The sequence below is a fragment of the Phocoena sinus genome, chromosome X (genome assembly GCF_008692025.1).
Source record: "Phocoena sinus isolate mPhoSin1 chromosome X, mPhoSin1.pri, whole genome shotgun sequence".
In the NCBI taxonomy this organism is placed as follows: domain Eukaryota; kingdom Metazoa; phylum Chordata; class Mammalia; order Artiodactyla; family Phocoenidae; genus Phocoena; species Phocoena sinus.
This window is the reverse complement of record NC_045784.1, coordinates 90918355-90937141: the sequence shown is the minus strand read 5'-3', so window position 1 is coordinate 90937141 and position 18787 is coordinate 90918355. Positions and strand designations below refer to the sequence as shown.

The window sequence follows — 18787 nt, the reverse complement described above, 5'->3', positions numbered from 1 at the left end:
AGTCAGAGCTAATGACCAAGTAACAGGGTTATGGTCTGAATAACCTTTCTGGCTCCCAGAATAAGACACTTCAAAATTACTGGGTCCTCCAGAGATCAGCAAGATACAGCAGAGGGACAATAAACCACTAGAAGGTAGTATCAGTGTAGGCTGGACAAACTTCATGTTGGAAGAACTTTAAAAATCATATAGACTTATCTGCCTTGATTGGTTTAATCAGTTTCATCTAAAAACAGGAATCTAGAAGAGGGGTCAGCAAATTATGAGTTGGTGGGGGAAAAGGTCAAATATAGCCTCTACCTGGTTTTGTACAACCCATGAGCTAGGAAACTTTTTTTTCATTTTAAATGGTTGAAAAAAAATCTAAAGAAGAATATTTTGTGATATGTGAAAATTAAATGCAACTCAGATTTAAGGGTCTAAAAAGTTTTATTCAAACATAGCCATGCACATTCATTTACACATTGTTTATGGCTGCTTTCACACTAAAAGAGCAGAGCAATGAGATATCACTTCACACCTGTCAGGATGGCTATCATCAAAAAGAACACAAATAGGGCTTCCCTGGTGGCGCAGTGGTTGAGAGTCCACCTGCCGATGCAGGGGACACGGGTTCGTGCCCTGGTCCAGGAGGATCCCACATGCCATGAAGCGGCTGGGCCCGTGAGCCATGGCCACTGAGCCTGCGCGTCTGGAGCCTGTGCTCCGCAATGGGAGAGGCCACAACAGTGAGAGGCCCGCATATTGCAAAAAAAATAAAGAACACAAATAACAAACGTCGGCAAGAAGAAAAGGGAGAAAAGGGAACCCTTGCATACTGATGGTGGGAATGTAAATTGGTGCAGCCACTATGGAAAACATTATGGCGGTTTCTCAAAAAAGTAAAAATAGAACTACCAGATGACCCAGCAATTGTACTTCTGGGTATATATCCGAAAAAAACAAAAACACTAATTTGAAAAGATACATGCACCCCAATGTTCATAGCAGCATTATTTATAATTGCCAAGATGTGGAAGCAACATAAGTGACCATCAACAGATGAATGGATAAAGAAGATGTGGTATACGTGTACAATGGGATACTACTCAGCCATAAAAAAGAATGAAATTTTGCCATTTGCAGCTTGCCATAATGGACTTGGAGGGCATTATGCTAAGTGAAATAAGTCAGATAGAGAAAGACAAATACTATATGATATCACTTACATGTGGAATCTAAAGAAATAAACGAGTGAGTATAACAAAAAAGAAGCAGACTCACAGATATAGAGAACAAGTTAGTTGTTATCAGGGGGGAGAGGGAAGGGGGAGGGACAGTATAGGGGTAGGGGATTAAGACATGATTTTTAATCATGGCCTGGCTTTTACCTAGCTAGCGGGTTATGACTAGAAGATATCCAGGATCCTTTTACCTTTAAAATTAAGTACCTCATTAGGAACAATCCTTTTTCTCCCTTCCTGCCAGAAAGCTCACAGAAAATTACTACTGAATGGTAATAATTTGTTATTTATAGGCACCTAGTAATACCTACTTTTTCTGTATCCTTTTAAATGCTCTGTTTTGTTTTATCCATACATAGCGTATTTTTCACTGTCTTTTATCCCTGTAAATCCACTTATGTCCTTGAAAAATGGTAGGATATAAAACAGCCCAATTCTAACATGGATTACAGCTGGTTGGGCAGAATGACAAATTTGCCTTCTTTATATCTGATTCTTGCTTTTAGGTGATGCATAGTAAAGCTACAAAGGTTCACAATACTTATAAGACAGCTGAGATGTTTAGAGGATCAGTGACATGTTGAAAAGACGAGAAGTATTCAATTTCTGTGATTCCAGATGAACTCATGGTTTTCATGGTTACTTTTTGTGATGTATGAAAAATCTCCACTATGATTTTTGTTTCCTAGATATAAAAACTAAGATTGATAAGTTACCCAAAGATAACAAGCAATGCAGTCTAGGAAAAAGAAGCATTTGAAACTTAGGTCTGAGAAGGTCTAACAGAGTCAATGGGAATTTATACTTTCCATAGATTATATACATATACACAATCACATGTATGTACAAATTTATGTGTGAGGAAGTAGGGCTGAAGGAGTGGAAGAGAGTAAAGGGGAAACAGGAATCTTGATTAAGGGCAAGGTAATTCACTTCAGTACTGTAGGTGCAAAACTCTATGAAATGCATCCTCTTTCAGGCATTTAATTAATTTACTAATGGCACTTCATCATTCTTTCATTTTAAGGTAACAAGATCTTCCTTTCAAGTACAAATAAAAACCCTAGAGAGTAGCTCATTTTGGTTAAGATTTTATTTTATAATTAATTTTTGTGTACATTTTTCATTCATGAGAAACAAACTTTAAAAATAAATGTAAGTTGGGCTTCACTGGTGGCACAGTGGTTGAGAATCTGCCTGCCAATGCAGGGGACACGGGTTCTAGCCCTGGTCTGGGAACATCCCACATGCCATGGAGCAACTAAGCCCATGCACCACAACTACTGAGCCTGAGCTCTAGAGCCCGTGAGCCACAACTACTGAGCCCGCAGGCCACAACTACTGAAGCCCATGAGCCTAGAGCCCATGCTCCACAACGAGAGAAGCCACCGCAATGAGAAGCCCGCGCACTGCAACGAAGAGTAGCCCCTGCTCGCCGCAACTAGAGAAAGCCTGCATGCAGCAGCGAAGACCCAACACAGCCAAAATTTAAAAAATTAAAAAATAAACATAAGTTTAAAAATGTGTTGACTTTAAATTTTTATAAGTTCTATAGCTACCTGTCAGTTTAGAACAACCTGAGAAAATCAGTTTATTGTCCCTTGTCAGACAAGATAGTTTTTTGAATAGCTTCCTTCTGTTCAACTTGTTACTTGAGAATTTTATTTTCTTCACAGGCTAAACAGACGTCTGTTCATAGGATCTTCTCTCAATTAGTATGCCTTTCTCTTTAACCTACATTTTACCCTTCAGTGGTTCAGATGCACTGAGAAAGAGGCAGAGAATATAAGCAAGAAAGTGGTGGCTAAAGGATAAGTGAATCAGTTTTAGAGGTAGTAGGAGAGTCAGGGCTAAGGAAAGTTCCCTTGGTTCCCATTCTTCTCTCCCCAGTACTTTCTAAGGACTTGCCAATATTTAAATGCCCACAATTAAAGCTTAATGTATTCCAGAATTAGTGCTCCATTCCTTTGGTTTGAGCCAAACAGGAGTTCTCCTTGGGCTTAACTTTTTTGGTGGTGGGGATGTGGAGCGCTTAATTTTTTAAAGCAAAATAGTATCATCTATATTTAAATTATGTCAAATTAACACTATTCAAAGAGAAGAACAGGTGACTTACCTAAGATGGTTACTTCAAAATGTCCAAGGACTAGGGCACTCTTAAAATCATAAAGATTTGGGGGTCTTCCTTCTTGTGGTATGTATTTTGCAGGCTGAGAATTATACTGCTGAGTAAGAAAATTTCTGTGTTCTAAAACAAATCTCCGTGGAATACTTTCAGGATAAATACAGCTGTATCGTAGGTGATCTATTAAGCCGAACTTCTTTTCTCTCCACATCTGACTTTCCCATTTATCACTTATAGTTTTTCTGGCTTTCCCTATGCAACCAGTTCTTGTGCTTTCTCGACCTGTTAAAGAAGTGAGATGAACACAATTGAGACCTATAAACTAACCAAATCAGGTAAATCACTACAAAAAAAGCACAGATTAATGAGAAATAGCTTAATTAACTTTAAAAATCAACCACCTACAAAATGTAAACTGAATGTCCAAAAGGTAACTCTTATTAAAGTGAGGAAAGAACTAGAATTCACCTTCAAAATAAACTTTTACTCCAAAATATTAAAAAGTAATATTGTTTTTTCTGTTTCTGGAATTAACGAGATTTGTAATTATCTTCTTTATACTTTTCTATATTTCCTAAATGCTCTTAAATAAACAAACATTCCTTTTATATTCAGTGACAAATTCAAGTTAAGTAAAATTCATGAGAATAATAACCTTTAGAGATTGGACCGCCACTCACTATTGGTGGAATTTAAGCTTAAAATAAAATTTTGTTAATCTTTGCTAAAAGTATCCTGAACACACACAGAATGCAGTCTATTTTTCGGATATAAGTCTCTTTCAAAAGGACCGTTGATATGATATTCCTTTCAGATATAAATAACATATGGAAAACAAAGAGGGAACTAAATTGAAATGAAAGACCACTTCAACTCTTAATTGTTCTCTATCATCAAGTCAGTTTATCATTTATGTATAATTTATCTAACATATTTAGTTTCTAAGGCAGAATATAATTTCCCTCTTACACATTATGACATTTATCCATTCATTCAATTCACTCAGCAAATAATTATTGAGCACTTATTATGTACCAAATACTACACTAAGGAATTTGCTAAAATAATATTTTAATTAAATAATACACCCTGGGAACTGAAGACATAGAGAAGAATCAGAAAAAAAAGAGATGTTGGAACTTCTCACACTGTCAGTTATGCTAGCTAAGGCAAGCTGACAGCAACTGTTCCAGAGTTTAGCAAGGTTGCGGAATTGCTTCATTGTAGGCTGCCTATGCCTTGGCATTTATTATCTTCCTAGCATAAAAAACCGTGCTGAGACAGAAGGGTGTTTCAACAGCAAGGTTTCAGTGTGGTTAATATATCACTTCTGTTTTTTTTTTTTTTTTTTAATATTTATTTATTTATTTATGGCTGTGTTGGGTCTTCGTTTCTGTGTGAGGGCTTTCTCCAGCTGTGGCAAGCGGGGGCCACTCTTCATCGCGGTGCGCGGGCCTCTCACTATTGCGGCCTCTCTTGTTGCGGAGCACAGGCTCCAGACGCGCAGGCTCAGTAGCTGTGGCTCACGGGCCCAGTTGCTCCGCGGCATGTGGGATCTTCCCAGACCGGGCTCGAACCCGTGTCCCCTGCATTGGCAGGCAGACTCTCAACCACTGCGCCACCAGGGAAGCCCATCACTTCTGTTTTTGAACTTTATTCTATATCCCCAGACTACTTTCTTGGTTTCTTAAACCTAGACAGAGACTGAAAAATTATTACGAGGTAAAATACTACGTTGACTTTTTAGAGAAGATGAAGAGGTGAACTTCTTACCAGGTATTCAAAACACTGTGATATGACAAAAGTATTATTTTTAACTTAAAATTTAGTTGATGAACACACTTAACTTCCTATAATAACGCTTGATAACAAACAAAAAGGATAGAAAATTTAATCACACATGAAAAGGAAAGGAAACAATAAAAGCCAAGAGAAAAACTCAAAGTTAATAGGAGTAAAGTAAGGATTGGGCAATGATTTATCCTTTTTATCTTCCAGAAATGAATTTCCCTTACCCAAACTAATAAAAGTACATAATTAGATTAGCAATAAGTAGCTATTACAACCCAAGTTATAGTGAGAATTCCTGACTGATTTGTTCTAAAATAATACACACAAAGAACAAGTTGTGGGCCATTCCAATCTTTAAAAATTAAGTACTTACATCCATTGCATAGGAAAAAAATCCTATGATTGACACTGTCAGGAATAAGTCAGAATATTTTCTATGGCTGTTTTCTTATTTGAGTGTTAAGAACTGGCAAGGTTTAATGTTTACATGAAAAGTTCTTCTGAAAAAATAATGCTTTTTTTTTTTTCCGGTACATGGGCCTCTCACTGTTGTGGCCTCTCCCGTTGCACAGCACAGGCTCCGGACGCGCAGGCTCAGCGGCCACGGCTCACGGGCCCAGCCGCTCCACAGCATGTGGGATCTTGCCGGACTGCGGCACGAACCCGTGTCCCCTGCATCAGCAGGCGGACTCTCAACCACTGCGCCACCAGGGAAGCCCCATGCATTGTTTTTTAGTTTAGTAACTTGGGACTGTAATTAACTATCCCAATTATATGTTCATAATTAATACAAATGGGTATGAAATCAGTACAAGAGATATTGGCAGTCACTGGTTGTGAATAGCAAGATTTCAAAGGCAATAATTAGGAGACAAAATACATCTAGAGCTCAGGTTTTTCTAAAAATAAGATGGAAAATTATACACTAGAATTCTTTTATTTTTAGCTTGAATATTACTAAAATTACCAAATGAAAAACATTATTGTTTAAGCCTAATGCATAACTAAGATACAGGTTAATTACCTAGCAAAATTATATTTTTGTATATATCTAATTATATACCAGAATTATAGTGATCACCGTTATTTTAATGATTCATTTTACCCTTATTTCTGGTGAGAACGGATTTATGTTTTAATGAGGAAAAATTTCAGGAGAAGACCACATTTAGGTTGTGAGGTGAAAAAGGACATGGTATAAATGTATGTGTATAGGCATAGTGATTTTTCTTCACAAAATTTACTCTAAGCATTTCATTATGTGGATAAGAGTGATAGGTAGGGGTGTATGGAGGCATGGGGGTCGGAGAGGAGCTATTTCCTTTGCCTCTTTCCCCCTTGCCTTCACTGACCCCATGCTGGTGCAAGATCTACAAGTCTAGAAAAAAACAGAGTACTTCAATCAGTGATCAGATCTATGCTTGGTAGCAAGTATAATAGACTTTTTAAAGAATTGTGTAAGTCAGAGGCTACCTATAATGCCTTATGATCTCAGTAGTACTGTTATTGTGAACTTTTCAATGTATGTCTTACTTATCTAAGTTACCAGATACAAACAATAAGATGTTAAACTTTGTAGTCTTCAAAATAACTAGCACAATCAAACCACATAAACAAATTAGCTATATATTCACAAAATGAGTGGCTTTTGAATTTACAGACACAGTAATTTCCAAAGCTATCATGAAACATATCTGGAAATATATCAGTAACCATGTTAACACATATAGATCTAATTCATTCATTAAAACTGCAGTATAATAAACAAATGGGACTACATCAAACTAAAAAACTTCTGCATGGCAAAGGAAACCATCAACAAAATGAAAAGGCAACCTACAGAATGCGAGAAAATGATTGCAAATCACATATCTGATAAGGGGTTAATATCCAAATATATAAAGAACTTGTTCAACTTGATAACAAACAAATAAACAATGTGATTAAAAAGGGGGCAGAGGATCTGAATAGACATATTTCCAAAGAAGACATACAGATGGCCAACAAGTACATAAAAGAGATGTTCAACATCACTATTAGGGAAACGCAAACCAAAACCACGAGATATCATCTGACACCTGTTAAAATGGCTATTATCAAAAAGACAAGAAATAACAAGTGTTGGTGAGGATGTGGCAAAAAGCGAACCCTCATATGCTGTTGGTGGGAACATAAATTGGTGCAGCCACTACGGAGAACAGTATGGATATTCCTCAAAAAAGTAAAAATAGAACAACCATATGATCCAGCAATTCCACTACTGGGTATTTATCCAAAGAAATAAAAAACACTAACTCAAAAAGATATATACACCCCGCTTTGGGGTGGGGTGGTGGTGTGATGAATTGGGAGAGTGGGATTGACATATACACACTAATATGTATAAAATGGATAACTAATAAGAACCTGCTGTAAAAAAAAATACAATAAGCATAATGGTTAAAAAATAACATTAAAAAAAAGATATATACACCCCCCTGTCCACTGTAGTATTATTTACAATAGCCAAGACCTGAAAACAACCTAAAGGCCCATCAATGAAAGAATGGATAAAGAACAGGTGGTGTATATACAATGGAATATTATTCAGCCATGAAAACAATGAAATCTTGACATGGATGAAACTTGAGGACATTATGCTAAGTTAAATAAGTCAGACAGAGAAAGACAAATATTGTATGATCTCACATGTGGAATAAAAAAAAAGACAGACCTCCCCGCAAGAAAAAAACAAGCTCATAGATACAGAGAACAGATTGATGGTTGCCAGAGGTAGGGGTTTGGGAGCGGGTGGGTGAAGTGGGTCAAAAGGTACAAATTTCCAGTTATAAAATAAGTAAGTCATGGAGATGTAATGTACAGCATGGTGACTATAGTTAATATCATATTGCATATTTGAAACTTACTAAGAGAGTATATCTTAAAAGTTTTCATCACAAGAAAAAATTTTTTGTAACTATGTATGGTGACAAATGTTAACTAGACTTACTGTGGGAATCGTTTTGCTATATATACAAATATCAAATCATTATGTTGCACACGTGAAATTAATATAATGTTACACACTAATTATACCTCAATTAAAAAAAATAATGAACGTAAAAGAGTTTTCCTTTTTTTTATTTTTTTTATTTTTTATTTTTTATTTTTTTGCGGTACACAGTCCTCTCCCGTTGCAGAGCACAGGCTCTGGACGCGCAGGCTCAGCGGCCATGGCTCATGGGCCCAGCCGCTCCGCGGCATGTGGGATCCTCCTGGACCGGGGCACGAACCCCTGTCCCCTGCATCGGCAGGCAGACTCTCAACCACTGTGCCACCAGGGAAGCCCCGAGTTTTCCTATTTTAAACAATGCTCCAATACTCATCTTAGAACATGTCTCTCAGTGTGCCCAACATATAGGTCACAAAGTGTAACATTTTCAATAAATTAGGTCTTGTCAAATTGCTCTCAAAGGTAGTTGTACGTTTATCTAAGAAAGGGGGGGGGGCCTGACTCTTTCTCTCTCTCTGATATACACACATACCTTCTTATATTATAAAACAAACAATGAAAAGACATACCATAGAATGAATTAAAAAGTTACCTATAATGGTGGAGAAGGAAGAGGATGCAGGGAACAGGGGTAGAAGCTAAACTTCTTTAAATATATATTTATACAACAACAGTTGAATACGTTCTTTTCAAAAATACACGAAATACCTCCAGGATGGACCATATGTTAGGCCACAAAATAAGCCTCAATAAATTTAAAAAGAATCACATAATACAAGTATCTTTTCTGACCACAATAGAATGAAGCTAGAAATTAACAATAGAAGGAAAACTAGAGAATTCACATATATGTGGAAATTAAACAACACACTCTTAAGCAACTAATAGGTCAAATAAGAAGTCACAAGGGAAATTATAAAATACCTTGAGATGAGCAAAAATGAAAATACAACATAAAAACTTATAAGATGCAGTGAAAGTGGTGATCTGAGGGAAATTTACAGCAGAAATACTGATATTTAAAAAAAGAACTATGGAGAACAGTATGGAGGTTCCTTAAAAAACTAAAAGTAGAACTACCATACGACCCAGCAATCCCACTACTGGGCAAATATCCTGAGAAAACCAAAATTCAAAAAGAGTCAGGTACCAAAATGTTAATTGCAGCTCTATTTACAATAGCCAGGACATGGAAGCAACCTAAGTGTCCATCGACAGATGAATGGATAAAGAAGATGTGGCCCATATATACAATGTAATATCACTCAGCCATAAAAAGAAATGAAATTGAGCTATTTGTAGTGAGGTGGCTGGACCTAGAGACTGTCATACAGAGTGAAGTAAGTCTGAAAGAGAAAAATAAATACCGTATGCTAACACATATATATGGAATCTAAAAAAAATGGTCATGAAGAACCTAGGGGCAAGACGGGAATAAAGACACAGACCTACTAGAAAATGGACTTGAGGATATGGGGAGGGGGAAGGGTAAGCTGTGACAAAGTGAGAGAGTGGCATGGACATATATACACTACCAAATGTAAAATAGATAGCTAGTGGGAAGCAGCCACATAGCACAGGGAGATCAGCTCGGTGCTTTGTGACCACCTAGAGGGGTGGGATAGGGAGGGTGGGAGGGAGGGAGACGCAAGAGGGAAGAGATATGGGGACATATGTATATGTATAACTGATTCACTTTGTTATAAAGCAGAAGCTAACACACCATTGTAAAGCAATTATACTCCAATAAAGATGTTAAAAAAAAAGAAAGATCTCATTCAATAACGTAACATTAAACTTTGAGGAACTAGAAAAAGAGAAAACTAAACCCAAAGTTAAGAAAAAGAAGTAATTATGCTTAGAGTAAATATAAATGAAATAGAGAATAGAAAAAATAATAGAATCTAAGAAACCAAAAGCTTGTCCTATGTAAAGACCAACAAAATTGATAATCTTTACCTCGACTGACCTTCTCCCCAAGGAGAGAAGACACAAAAACTAAATACAGAAATGAAATGTGATTTATTACAGAAATAAAAATGATTATAATAGAACACTATGAACAATCATATACCAACAAATTAGAGAACCTAGATGAAACAAATTCCTAAAAGCAAAGAAATTACCTAAACTCACTAAAAAAGAAAAAAAAATCTCCACAGACCAATAATAAGATATTCAAAAGGAAATTAAGAAACCTATTCTAAATATAATAGCATCTAAAAGAATAAAATACCTAGGAATAACTTTAAGCAAGAGATGAATGACTTGTGTACTGAACACTATAAAACATTGTTGAAATAAATTAAAGAATGTCTAAAAATGAACAGAAAGAAATCCCATGTTCATGGACTAGAAGAGTTAATATTATTAAGATGTCAATACTATCCAAAACAATCTGCAGACTCAATGCAATCCCTATCAAAATCTCAAAAGCCTATTTTGCAAAAATGGTAAAATGGATCCTTAAATTCATATGGAATTACAAGGAGTCCCGAATGCTAAAGCAATCTTGAACAAGAACAACAACGCTGGAGGACTCATACACCCCAATTTCAAAACTTGATACAAAGCTACAGTAATCAAAACATTGTGATACTGACATAGGGACATACATATAGACCAATGGAATAGAATGTGATGTTTAATAAGGGTTCTAATTCAATTCAGTGGGTACTAAGTCAATTCAACTTTTCCTACCCATTGCCCAGGGAATACAGGAAGCTCCTTGATACTTCCCCATGCTGATGGGAATAATTTATCTGGACCTTAATAACCTTCCAACTTTATATTAGTTCTACTTCACATGTAAGAGGCCTGTGGTCTGGACTCTCTTTTCCATGTCGTTATTACACCTCAGCCTATGATCATTTAGGCCTCTATCTAGTTCTGAAATGCCCAAGAGCAGTTTTAGTTTTAGTTCCTACTCACCACTAAATTTAAATTCTTTTGTTTCTGCCACTTAGGGATTTTTCACTCTTACTTTCAGCTTGGTTATATATTTATATTATAATGATCTTCCCCTTATTTTCTATCTTTTATTTTTTTGGGGGTATAGTCCAGATCCTTTTGTGGGTTCTTTTTTTTTTTGGTGCCAAAACCCGGGACCTTTGTGGGTTCTTAATCTGTCAGACTGACTAGAAGTCAATCCCCAAATAAGAGTAACTCAAAAAGCAAGAAGGATCTAAAGTGCTAAAAAGTCTAAAGAGATGACCCCTTATAACATCTGATTTAAACAAAACCACTCTAAAGATACCCTACCAGAACGAAATTGTGTCATGAAATCACTTCAGAAATGAACCCAAATATTCAAACCAGTCAACCTAACAGCAAAGAAAGGAACTACAACTATCTTTTAAGCTTTACCTATATTTATTGTCAAATAAAAATTAAACTTCCTACTTTAGTATTCTTCTGTTAATTCAAAATAGTACGTTTGAAGAGATGTACTACCAAAGAAACAACTTAATAAGTGCTTAATATAAACAAGTTTATTTATATTTACTTGCACTTTGGTGATGATACCAAATTGTTCTAAATTTGGGACCAGTACTTTTGACAAGGACTTAAGCTAAATAAAAATAGAAACAAAAATAACTAGCTACATATAGTTTAATACAAGTACTTATATTATGCTAGTGGCAGGTATGACCCAAAAATTCAGAATCAAATCAAACAGCAATCTGTATATAACAGTGTTCCATAAAGACTTTATAAATCATCATCATCATCATCGTCAAAGCAACATACGTTGGAAGGTGATTGGCATGTCTGGTTTACTTCCTTTTCTTTGTGCAGAAGTTTCTGGCTGAGGCACAGGAATTCTACAAAAGATTTTTAAAAAGATAACAAATAGTTAACAAATAGTTATAAAAAGAGACTTGAATGGGAAAAACTAATTGGTTCCATTCAGAGTTTATTCTAATTCAATACATTTAGAAAATTTATAGGTTTAGTTTCTTAACGTAATGCATTAGGAATTTAAGGAAAACACATTCAAATTATAAACAAATATCCATACTAACATAATTCAAATATTGCAACAGATTTAAATGTTCTCTTTAGGAGTGTTACACAAAAGGAAGTATTCAACTTTATTAAATGTCAACTAAAGATGGATATATATTTCATTCCCTATGATAGAAATTTAAAAATTTGTCCAATGGCCTATTTTCATCCTTGCTTTGTTCAAATATTCTGGAAAACTATTTGGCCTAACTCTCCAACTTCATTTCAGAGTTTTCTATAAGCCTCATACTGGTTCAAACCTTCGTGTTCTTCTTTCAGCCAGGAAAAACCCTATGCTCCTTTTCCTTTTCCTAGTTAACTCTTCTTCCTCTTTCAACATTTAGCTCAGGCATTATTTCCTATAAGAAGCCAACTTTGATCTCTAGTCAAGGCTCACTGATCCTTGTATATGCTGTCATAGCACCATGAATAAACTTTATCATAGCATTCATCACACTGTATTAAAATTACTGGTTTTTCAATCTGTCTCTTCTACCAGGTTCTACCATAAACTCTACAAAAATATAGACTTTATTTTTTTGTATCTCCACAGAATATCCACTCAATAACTGTTTATTGAACTGAAAAAAAAAGTGAAAAGGGAAGCTGAGGAGAGAAGCTTGCACTTATAATAAAGACTTCCTTCTTATAAATTTTCAGTATATTTCTATGATGAGCATTTTCTTTTGTTGTATTCCCAAAACTAAAAGCATAAAGCAAAACAGAAGTGTCATGTTGTAGAATGCCACATAATATTGCTCAACTTATTTTATCAATAGATTTGTCTCTTATAATAGTATTCTTTATTTTATTAATGAGTTATTAATGAATACAAAGAACTAGCTTTCATGAATGAAGACTGCATCCATTTCAATATAAAACTCCAGCAAATAAAAACATATTTTATAGTTGTAATTTTAACTTTTTTTCTGAGTAATGAAAAATGGTATTTCTAGAAATTAGTAAACTGAAAACATCAACTCTGAGAGATATTTAAATAAATAAATAAACAGTTAAAGTACATGTATTTTGAGATCATTAAACAGTATGTATATACTTTTAAATATATGGTGTTATAAAGTGATTTTTTATCTGAAATAAATTAGAAGAAATAGTTTTCCAAACTCTAACAGCATCATTATATTGTATAGAATTTTTTTTAAGTGGCTTAGGGAATTTTTACTGGAATATACAGTCATTCATTTGTATGCCTTAAGTGTCTTAAAGGTTAGGGGCTTCATAACAGAAGTGGATGTATACAATGTCTACAGGTATCAAATGAGGAAACTGAAAAAAAAAAGAGATGAAAAATGAAAATATAAGAAATAAAAGACTACCTGAGGAAAGAAAGGGAAAAGACGGCTAAAAGAAGAGACAATGACATTACATATGATGGATAGTGGCCGAATATTATAAAAACTGTCAGAGGCAATAAGCTGTACTCTAACTTTTCCCTTTTCACCAACTTATTGAACTTAGATAAAAGTCATATAGATTGTATAGTATGCCATGCCCTCATCTATATAAGAGTATTATAGTTAATATTACTGTAGTCTTTCCTATAATACCTTCTGCTTTTCTTAGAAGGAGACACCGATAACGATTTTTAAGGATTCAGATAAACCTGGTATGGTTCATTTTCTATCTTTAAAGAGTAAATATTACCAACAGAATGCAAAGAGTAAGTTTTAATGTCCCATTGTTATATTTTATTTCTCAGTGCTAACTTTTGAATGAGTTGATGTATTTTGACTACATTTTACTATCTAACATAGAGCACCACGGTTCACTATCTACCATTTGGATTAAAATGTTCTTTGATACAACCTCTTAAATGGTCATATTTATTACTATCATAAATTGTACAAATGGAAGGCGACCAACAGGTAATACAGATATTGGAGTCAGCAAGCCAGGATTTAAAATACAATGATGTGCCAACAGAGTAACATGCCCAGATTCCACAAGGAGAGGGCATAGAAGCTCCATGTTCCCTCTCAGACCTTTCTCTATGTGTCTCCATTTGGCTATTCCTGATCTGTATTCTTTACAATAAAATTGTGATTGTAAGTATAGTGTTTTTCTGAGTTCTTTGCATCATTCTAGTAAGCTATTGACTCTGAGGGGGACATGGGAACTCCTGAATTTGTAGCCACTTGGTTGGAAGTGAGGGTGGCCTGGGGACCAGCTGAACTGTGGCTAGCATCTGAAGTAAGGTCAGTCTCATGGAGGACTAAGCCCTTAAGAGTCTGATGTTAAGTCTCGGTAGTTAGCATTAGAAATGAATCACAGTATAGCTAATTGGGTTGGAAACCCAACAAGAGCTCAATGAACCTAACTGATAGGTTTAATAGCAGATTGGACATAGTGAAAAAGTAAACGGAGTGACAGGTCCAAACTGAAACATGGAATCAAAGACAAAAATGAAATATGTATATGAATAAAAAAGAATGCAGTGTAAGAAACTTGTTGGTCACAGTTAGAAGTGCTAACATATGTGAAATAGGAATCATGGAAAGAGGAAATAATGAGGAAGAAAATATATTTGAAGAGATAATGGCAGATGGTTTTCCAAAACTGATGAAAGATATCAATACACAGATTCAAGAAGTTCAGTAGTATAAAACAAAGAAAACCACTCCTTGGCACATCATATTTAAACAGCTGAAAATCAAAGAGAAAATCTTAAAAGCACTCAGAGAAAAAGGACGTAATATCCTTGAAGGAGCAAATAGAAGACATTAACCTGATTCTTAATAGAAACAATGAAAGCAATAAAACAGTACAATAAGACATTTTAAAAAATGTGCAACCTAGTGAAAATATCCTTTTAGAACTAAAGGTGAAATAAAGATGCTTTTAAACAAACAGAAAGAGAGACTATATCATCAGCAAGCTGTACTGAAATAAATGCTGAGAGGAATTCTTCAGTCAGAAGGAAAACGATCCCAGAGAGAAGTATGAAAATACAAGTAGGAATGAAGAGAACCAAAAACAATGTGGTTAAATATAACTGAAAGTTAACCGTATAAGAAAAACAATACTAATAATGTCCTACAGAATTTAAAATATATGTAGAATTAAAATACAAGGCAAAAATAGTGAAAATGGAGACAAATGGAATTGAAGTGTTCTAAGGATCTATCATTATCAGGAAATGGTAAAATAATTTGTATTTAACTGCAATAAGTCAAGTGTTCAGGTTGTAATTTATAGCGTGACCACTGAAGAATATATACCTATCAAATTAAAAGAGGGAAAATTGAATAATTAAAACTATTTGATTAAGCAAATAGTATAAAAATTGATATAAGCCCCAAATACATATCTTCCTCAACTTATGATGGGGTTAAATCCCAATAAACCTACTGTAAGTTGAAAATACCATAACTTGAGAATGAATTTAATTCACTTAACCTATCAAACATCATAGCTTAGCCTCGCCTACCTTAAACGTGCTCAGAACACTTACAAAAATAGCCTACAGTTTGGCAAAATCACCGAACACAAAGCCAATGTTATAATAAAGTGTTGCATATCTCATGTAATTTATTGAATACTGTATCGAAAGTGAAAAACAGAATGGTTGTCTGGGTACAGAATGATTGTAAGTGTATCAGTTGTTTACCCTTGTGATCGCATGACTGACTGGGAGCTGTGGCTCACTGTCACTGCCCCACATCACAAGAGAGTATAGTACTGCATATCACTAGCCCGGGAAAAGATCAAAATTCGGAATTTAAAGTATGGTTTCTACTGAATGTGTATCGCTTTCGCATCATTGTAAAGTTGAAAAATCATAAGTTGAACCATCATAAGTTGGGGACCATCTGTATCATTAACTCCATTAAAAGTGAATGGAGAGTGATATCAGCATCATGGCAAAGGGAGATGCTCTCTTTGTCTCTCTCCTTCTATCTACTATCAGTAAAACATCCACGACTCAACAAAAGTGCCTCTGCCCAACACACCAGGACACTGGAGAATTCCACATATCCATACACCTAAAGGTGGGTGGACTAGAACACACAGAGGAGGTGGAACTTGGGGAACAGTGGAGGTGGTACCTGCAGTTCTGGTCCCCCAGCCATGGCAATTGAACCTGCAGTCCCAGAAAACTCAGTAGCGACAGGCGAGGTGGTGAATACAACTCTGGCCTCCTGGCTGCAGTGGTGCCCACAGCCACAGATAACTGGGCAGCAGTGGCAGTAGGGTCTGGGACCCTGTCTCTCCAGCTGTGGAGGTACCCATGACTCTCTCTCCTCGCCTCCTGCTTACAGCGGCAGAGTCCTCAAACCTGACAATACTGAACACAGCAGAGGTTCCTGTGCCACCTGAGCTATCCCCCATTCTGCAGTGGGAGTGCCTGCAACTCAGGAGGTCCTAAACATGGCAGAATTGTCCACCATCCTGGTGCACCAGGCAGTCACACCAGCCACACCAGCAGCAGCATGGCACCAATGACACTGGAGGCATAAGCAGTGACAACTAGGGCACTGGCTGATACCTCTGATGGAGGCGGTAGAAAGTGGAAAGTGCTGACTGTCAAACATAACCAGAGGCAGCTCAGGTAAGAGAAACTTGTGGTATAGCACCACCTACTGGAAGATAAAAGAAGGGCCTAACCTGTTGAATTGTTAGAAACAAGAAAAAAAAAGCTTTACCTAAGAAGAAAGGTGTTTGCCTGTTGAAATGAGCTAGCAGAGGAACAACAGAACCACAGTAACACTGTACCACAAAAAGAAAATGACAATTCTCCAGAAACCAAACTGAAAATCACAGAATATTGTGATATAACTGATAGAAAATTCAAAATGGCTATTATAAAACTCAATGAGTTATAAGAAAACTCAGAAAATTCAATGAGTTCAGGAATAAAATTAATGAACAAAAGGAATACTTTACCAAAGAGACTGAAACTAAAACAAGCCAATCAGAAATTCTGGAGCTGAAGAACTCAGTAAATGAGTTGAAGAATGCATTACAAAGCAGTGGAAATAGAGCAGACCACATGCAAGAGAGAATTAGTGAGCTTGAAGACAGAAATATAGAAATGATACAAGGAGAAGAGGAAAGAGAATTAAAATATATTTTTTTAAATGAGTAAATTCTACGAGAGCTAGCTGACCCTTTTAGGAAGGGCAATAGTAGGTTAATGGACATCCCAGAAGAAGAGAGGGAGAAGGGAGCAGAGAGTTTATTTAAAGAAATAATAGGGCTTCCCTGGTGGCGCAGTGGTGGAGAGTCCGCCTGCCGATGCAGGGGACACGGGTTCGTGCCCCGGTCCGGGAGGATCCCACATGCCGCGGAGCGGCTGGGCCCGTGAGCCGTGGCTGCTGAGCCTGCGCATCCGGAGCCTGTGCTCCGCAACGGGAGAGGCCACAACAGTGAGAGGCCCGCGTACCGCAAAAAAAAAAAAAAAAAAAAAAAAAAAAAAAAGAAATAATAGCTGAGAATTTCCCAAGTCTGGGGAAGGAAGTGGATATACAAGTCCATGAAGCTAAGAGAAAACCTAATTGCCTCAATGCAAAAAAGACCTTCTCCAAGACCCCTTATACTAAAACTGCCAAAAGTCAATGACACAGAAAGAATTTAAAGGCAGGGGGAAAAGGATGGTAACCCACAATGGAACCCACATTAGGCTATCAGCAGATTTCTTAGCAGAAACTCCACAGGTCAGTGGAGGGAGTCGAATGACATTCTCAAAATACTGAAAGATAAAAACTGTCACCCAAGAATACTCTATCCAGCAAAGTTATCATTCAGATATGAAGGAGAAATAAAGAGTTTCCCAAACAAAGCCGAGGGAGCTCATTAACACTAGATCTGCCTTATGAGAAATGTTGAAAGGAACTCTTCTACCAGAAACAAAAAGGCAAAAAAGGACACAAAACTTTGAATAAGGTAATAAATAGACAGAATCAGAAAACTGTAACTCTATATCAGAATAGGCTTTTTGTTTTTGTTTTTTAAAATTTTTTAGGCCATATCTCACGGCATGTGGGATCTTAGCTCCCCGACCAGGGATTGAACCTGTGTCCCCTGTGTTGGGAGCGCAGAGTCTTAACCACTGGACTACCAGGGAAGTCCCCAGAGTAGGTTTTTTTTTTAACATTTTATTATAGCATAAATGTTAAAGAGGAAAAAAGAAGAAAACATAACTATAGCTACTTCAATTTGGTAACAAACTCACAACACAAAGAGGGGTAATTTAAGAAACAAAAACATGAACAGGGATGAGGAAAAGGACGTAACTTATATAGATAAATGAAGATAAGATGCTATCAGCAGAAAAGGAACTATTTTATCTATGAGATGTTGTACACAAACCTAATACATAAAACATAAATCTAAAGCAGAGACACAAAACATAAAAAAAGAGGAAACTGAGAAAAACATCAGAGAAAACCACCAAACCAAAATGGTAGATTGAAATACAAGGAAAAAGAAACAATGGAGATATAGAGCAACCAGAAAACAAAAGAATAAATGGCAGTACTAAGTCCTCATCTATCAATAATCACCCTAAATGTAAATGGATTGAATTCATGAGGCAAAAGATAGAGTGGTTGGATGGATTAAAAAACAAGACATAATTATATGCCGCCTCCAGGAGACTCATCTTGGCTCTAAGGACAAACATAAACT

At 36.1% G+C, this 18787-nt stretch overlaps 1 protein-coding gene across 2 annotated transcripts in view; it reads right to left on the bottom strand.

Annotated features, from left to right (window-relative positions):
- The window catches only part of RADX (RPA1 related single stranded DNA binding protein, X-linked), a 65184-nt gene that overhangs the window by 12413 nt on the left and 33984 nt on the right, over positions 1-18787 (bottom strand). For both annotated transcript variants that reach the window (XM_032620895.1, XM_032620896.1), the window contains 2 exons: positions 11882-11955; positions 3340-3630 (listed from right to left, as the gene is read on the bottom strand). In XM_032620895.1, coding sequence (XP_032476786.1) covers positions 3340-3630; positions 11882-11955 — 365 coding nt within the window. The remainder of the gene's footprint in view (positions 1-3339; positions 3631-11881; positions 11956-18787) is intronic.